Source organism: Anguilla rostrata, chromosome 19 (assembly GCF_018555375.3).
Source record: "Anguilla rostrata isolate EN2019 chromosome 19, ASM1855537v3, whole genome shotgun sequence".
Classification (NCBI taxonomy): Eukaryota; Metazoa; Chordata; class Actinopteri; order Anguilliformes; family Anguillidae; genus Anguilla; species Anguilla rostrata.
In genome coordinates, this window is record NC_057951.1 from 1,805,187 (window position 1) to 1,811,186 (window position 6,000).

The 6,000-nt window shown below is 43.2% G+C and overlaps 1 protein-coding gene and 2 long non-coding RNA genes across 3 annotated transcripts in view; 1 reads left to right on the top strand and 2 right to left on the bottom strand.

Moving 5' to 3' along the window:
• Positions 1-6,000, bottom strand: part of LOC135245748 (uncharacterized) — a 516,260-nt gene that overhangs the window by 420,869 nt on the left and 89,391 nt on the right. The gene's annotated exons all lie outside the window — the stretch shown is intronic.
• Positions 1-6,000, top strand: part of LOC135245705 (uncharacterized) — a 492,416-nt gene that overhangs the window by 218,522 nt on the left and 267,894 nt on the right. The window contains 2 exon segments of the mRNA XM_064318949.1: positions 353-463; positions 4,177-4,287. Coding sequence (XP_064175019.1) covers positions 353-463; positions 4,177-4,287 — 222 coding nt within the window.
• LOC135245757 (uncharacterized) overlaps positions 1-6,000 on the bottom strand; it is a 46,403-nt gene that overhangs the window by 22,576 nt on the left and 17,827 nt on the right. The gene's annotated exons all lie outside the window — the stretch shown is intronic.

Sequence of the window (6,000 nt, forward strand, 5' to 3'; positions counted from 1 at the left end):
ATTTAGAGCTGCAGTAAGAGGATGAGTTTAACTGGAAGCTCTGTCTCCATGTGCTGTGAGTTAGAGCTGCAGTAAGAGGATGAGTTTAACTGGAAGCTCTGTCTCCATGTGCTGTGAGTTAGAGCTACAGTAAGAGGATGAGTTTAACTGGAAGCTCTGTCTCCATGTACTGTGAGTTAGAGCTGCAGTAAGAGGATGAGTTTAACTGGAAGCTCTGTCTCCATGTGCTGTGATTTAGAGCTGCAGTAAGAGAATGAGTTTAACTGGAAGCTCTGTCTTCATGTGCTGTGAGTTAGAGCTGCAGTAAGAGGATGAGTTTAACTGGAAGCTCTGTCTCCATGTTTGTTCACAGGGTCCGGGTAGAGAGGGCAGAGTCACCTGTACCCAGCTGTCTGTCTATGAAGATTGATCATTCAATGCATCTTCCATACAACTTCAGAGGAGAGTTCACAGGTGATCAAAGGTAAGGAAACATATTTATACTGACACTATGGTTAAATAAAACTTAAATCTCAGTGGCTACGTTTTGGTTTAGTGGGGTGTATGATAGCACATTCTCGTCAACATGTGTGTATTAACTCATTTTAAAGTGTCATGATGTGTTTTATATCAAATTCGGATGTGCTGTGAGTTAGAGCTGCAGTAAGAGGATGAGTTTAACTGGAAGCTCTGTCTCCTTGTATTGTGAGTTAGAGCTGCAGTAAGAGGATGAGTTTAACTGGAAGCTCTGTCTCCATGTGCTGTGAGTTAGAGCTGCAGTAAGAGGATGAGTTTAACTGGAAGCTCTGTCTCCATGTGCTGTGAGTTAGAGCTGCAGTAAGATAATGAGTTTAACTGGAAGCTCTGTCTCCATGTGCTGTGAGTTAGAGCTGCAGTAAGAGGATGAGTTTAACTGGAAGCTCTGTCTCCATGTGCTGTGAGTTAGAGCTGCAGTAAGAGGATGAGTTTAACTGGAAGCTCTGTCTTCATGTGCTGTGAGTTAGAGCTGCAGTAAGAGGATGAGTTTAACTGGAAGCTCTGTCTCCATGTGCTGTGAGTTAGAGCTGCAGTAAGATGATGAGTTTAACTGGAATCTCTGTCTCCATGTGCTGTGAGTTAGAGCTGCAGTAAGATAATGAGTTTAACTGGAAGCTCTGTCTCCATGTGCTGTGAGTTAGAGCTTTAGTAAGAGGATGAGTTTAACTGGAAGCTCTGTCTCCATGTGCTGTGAGTTAGAGCTGCAGTAAGAGGATGAGTTTAACTGGAAGCTCTGTCTTCATGTGCTGTGAGTTCGAGCTGCAGTTAGAGTGTGAGTTTAAAAGGACGGAGTGTGGCACAGTGGGTAAGGAACTGCGCTTGTAACCGAAAGGTCGCAGGTTCGATTCCCGGGTAAGGACACTGCCGTTGTACCCTTGAGCAAGGTACTTAACCTGCATTGCTTCAGTATATATCCAGCTGTATAAATGGATACAATGTAAAGTGCTATGTAAAAAGTTGTGTAAGTCGCTCTGGATAAGAGCGTCTGCTAAATGCCTGTAATGTAATGTAATGTAAATGGAAGCTCTGTCCTTGTACTGTGAGTTAGTGCTGCAGTAAGAGGACGAGTTTAACTGGAAGCTCTGTCTCCATGTGTTGTGAGTTACGACATAAGCTATAGTCGTGACAAAAAGGGAGACAACACAACAAGGTATACTTTTAAACAAAGGAATTATTTATTAAGACGAAAACAATGATACATGTATGAGTGAAATGTAGGGTATTTGTATTAAATGTGTGTGGATGCGCGTGTGCAAATATGGGATGTGAATGTACAACGCAAAACCTGTGAAGAAAAGAGGCTGAAGGGAAAAACCCGCGGGCCGTCCAACCGCCAGACCTGGTGCAGGATTACCTGGAACAGAGTGAGAAAGAAAGAGAAAAAGCGGCCCAGAAAGCACTGGGGCTTCCCTATTATAGGGTTTACCCCCAGGTGCTCTCAATTAGAAAGGGGTGCACCGCACACACTGGCCGACTCCTGTAACTACAATAAGAATAAAATAATATTAGAGACAGTCGTCACACCCCCACCGTTAGAAGGGCGCTACCATGCGACCCAAAAAAAAATATTTCAAACCATTACCAATACTTTTCACTGTTAAACAATTGAGTATCTATGAAGGGGCTCGGGAGAGGGCGTCCGCGAGAACATTTTCCCGCCCTTTAACATGTAGAATCTGCAGGGAGTGGCCCTGCAAGAAAAGACACCAGCGCATGAGCCATTGGTTTGAATTCTGCATCGTATGCAGAAACGTTAAAGGGTTATGGTCAGTATAAACTGTAAGGGGATTAGAGGTAGAATCCAGATAAACTTCGAAATGTTGTAACGCCCAGATAAGAGCGAGGGCTTCCTGCTCAATCACGGAATAGTTTAATTGATGTTTATTAAACTTGCGTGAGAAAAACCCTACCGGGTGCTTTATACCCTGCTCGCCTGACTGCATAAGGACAGCTCCTGCGCCCACCTGGCTAGCATCCACGTACAATATGAATGGCTTATCGTATCGCGGAGCAGAAAGAATTGGTGCATGACACAGTAAGGACTTGGCCGCTTCAAAAGCCTCCTGACAAGTCTTGGTCCACACAAAAGAGACTTTACCGCTTAACAAGTTCGTTAAAGGCGCTACGACTGTGGAAAAATTTTTACAGAATCCGCGGTAATAGCCAATCATACCCAAAAACCGCATCAAATCTTTTTTGGACTTTGGAGGTGGATAATTATCAATGGCTAAAACTTTGGCCCTAACAGGGCAAACCTTTCCCTGTCCTACCACTTTACCTAAATAAGTGACTGTAGCCTGGGCAAACTCGCACTTGGCCAGATTTACAGTCAACGCAGCATTGGAAAAACGGTCGAGCAGGGCACCGAGACGGTGTACATGTTCAGGCCAAGTGTCGCTAAACACCACCACGTCGTCGAGGTAAGCTGCACAACCATCAAGACCATCCAATATCTTATTCATAAGGCGCTGGAAAGTGGCCGGCGCGTTTTTTAACCCAAAAACTCATAACGGAGTAAGCATATAGTCCGGAATGAGTTACGAATGCTGATACTTCACGGGCACGCTGAGTTAAGGGCACCTGGTAATAACCCTTCAACAAATCAAGTTTGCTCACAAATGCCGCTTGCCCGACTTGATCGACACAGTCCTCCATTCGTGGCAAGGGAAAACAGTCGGCTTTTGTCACGGCATTTACTTTCCGATAATCGGTACAAAACCGAAAAGACCCGTCAGGCTTATTCACCAACAGGCAAGGCGAAGCCCACGCCGACGATGTTGGTTCAGCAATACCGTTGTCCAGCATATATTTTATTTCTGCCTCCAGATGTTTTCGTTTGGTCAGGGACACACGATAAAAGCGCTGTTTGATGGGAGCTGCGGCGCCCACATCAATATCATGCTCAATGACGTGTGTGCAAGTTGGCGTATCAGTAAATATGCTTAAATTACCATTAATTAATGCAATCAAGTCGGCACGTTGTTCCGCAGACAAATGGTCAAACCGGGACTCGACATAAGCTATAGTCGTGACAAAAAGGGAGACAACACAACAAGGTATACTTTTAAACAAAGGAATTATTTATTAAGACGAAAACAATGATACATGTATGAGTGAAATGTAGGGTATTTGTATTAAATGTGTGTGGATGCACGTGTGCAAATATGGGATGTGAATGTACCACGCAAAACCTGTGAAGAAAAGAGGGTGAAGGGAAAAACCCACGGGCCGTCCAACCGCCAGACCTGGTGCAGGATTACCTGGAACAGAGTGAGAAAGAAAGAGAAAAAGCGGCCCAGAAAGCACTGGGGCTTCCCTATTATAGGGTTTACCCCCAGGTGCTCTCAATTAGAAAGGGGTGCACCGCACACACTGGCCGACTCCTGTAACTACAATAAGAATAAAATAATATTAGAGACAGTCGTCACAGAGAGCTGCAGTAAGAAGATGAGTTTAACTGGAAGCTGTGTCTCCATGTGCTGTGAGTTCGAGCTGCAGTTAGAGTGTGAGTTTAAATGGAAGCTCTGTCCTTGTACTGTGAGTTAGTGCTGCAGTAAGAGGATGAGTTTAACTGGAAGCTCTGTCTCCATGTGCTGTGAGTTAGAGCTGCAGTAAGAGGATGAGTTTAACTGGAAGCTCTGTCTCCATGTTTGTTCACAGGGTCAGGGTAGAGAGGGCAGGGTCACCTGTACCCAGCTGTCTGTCTATGAAGAGTGATCATTCAATGCTTCTTCCATACAACTTCAGAGGAGAGTTCACAGGTGATAAAAGGTAAGGAAACAAGTTTATACTGACACTACGGTTGAATAAAACTTAAATCTCAGTGGCTACTTTTTGGTTTAGTGGGGTGTATGATAGCACATTCTCATCAACATGTGTGTATTAACTCATTTTAAAGTGTCATGATGTGTTTTATATCACATTCGGATGTGCTGTGAGTTAGAGCTGCAGTAAGAAGATGAGTTTAACTGGAAGCTCTGTCTCCATGTGCTGTGAGTTAGAGCTGCAGTAAGAGGATGAGTTTAACTGGAAGCTCTGTCTCCATGTGCTGTGAGTTAGAGCTGCAGTAAGAGGATGAGTTTAACTGGAATCTCTGTCTCCATGTGCTGTGAGTTAGAGCTGCAGTAAGATGATGAGTTTAACTGGAAGCTCTGTCTCCATGTGCTGTCAGTTAGAGCTGCAGTAAGAGGATGAGTTTAACTGGAAGCTCTGTCTTCATGTGCTGTGAGTTAGAGCTGCAGTAAGAGGATGAGTTTAACTGGAATCTCTGTCTCCATGTGCTATGAGTTAGAGCTGCAGTAAGATGATGAGTTTAACTGGAAGCTCTGTCTCCATGTGCTGTGAGTTAGAGCTGCAGTAAGAGGATGAGTTTAACTGGGAGCTCTGTCTCCATGTACTGTGAGTTAGAGCTGCAGTAAGAGGATGAGTTTAACTGGAAGCTCTGTCTCCATGTGCTGTGAGTTAGAGCTGCAGTAAGAGGATGAGTTTAACTGGAAGCTCTGTCTCCATGTACTGTGAGTTTGTGCTGCAGTAAGAGGATGAGTTTAATTGGAAGCTCTGTCTTCATGTGCTGTGAGTTAGAGCTGCAGTAAGAGGATGAGTTTAACTGGACCAACTGTCTCCTTGTGCTGTGAGTTAGAGCTATAGTAAACGAGTTTAACTGCGTTGTGTCTCATGATTTATTCACAGGATTCCCTGCTCACTGGATTTAAGTCGTTTAGACGAGGAGAGTTCAGAGAAACTTTCCCCCTTAAAACAGGTATGATATATACTTTTTCTATTTCAATATTTGAAGTTGATTTGACTTTCAGACGATCAGATTGAATATGTAATCAGGTTAATTAAAGTTTATAAAAAGTGCTCTGGCCCTCTTTGGCTCACAGAACGACTGGATTCTTTTTTAGGATCCAAAAACGATGACAGTGGAAATCTCCAAACAGAATGTTTTAAAGTTCAAAGTTCAAAGGCTTTATTTGTCACATGCATATACATGTACATACAGTGATATGCTGGTGAGACCAACTCCTTGTAGACTGCAACACAACGCTTCAATAATAACAATATACAGAAAAATAAAATAAAAATAATAACACAATATAATATAACATATGAATACAAATTAAAAGAGAAGAACATAAAGAGCAGTTATTTAAAAAAACGAGCAATACAAATAAGTTTTAAAAAGTAAGTCCTAAAATAAGTCACAGGAAGCAGTGCAACCTATGATATATAATTAAATAAGTACAATAAAGAAAAAGAAAAATACAACGTAAACCGTGGGACGGTAAGGTGCTGCAGTGTACATAGAGGTAAAGGTGCTATGTGCTTGAGGTGAAAATACTATTCCAGGACAGTTGTCCTGGCAGTGCAGTTAAACGCACTGATGTCCTGAGGGAGGAAGCTCCTCCTAAGTCTCTGAGTGCTGGTCTTGTGGCTTTGTAGGCATTTGCCTGACCACAGCAGCTCAAACAGTCCGTTGTTGGG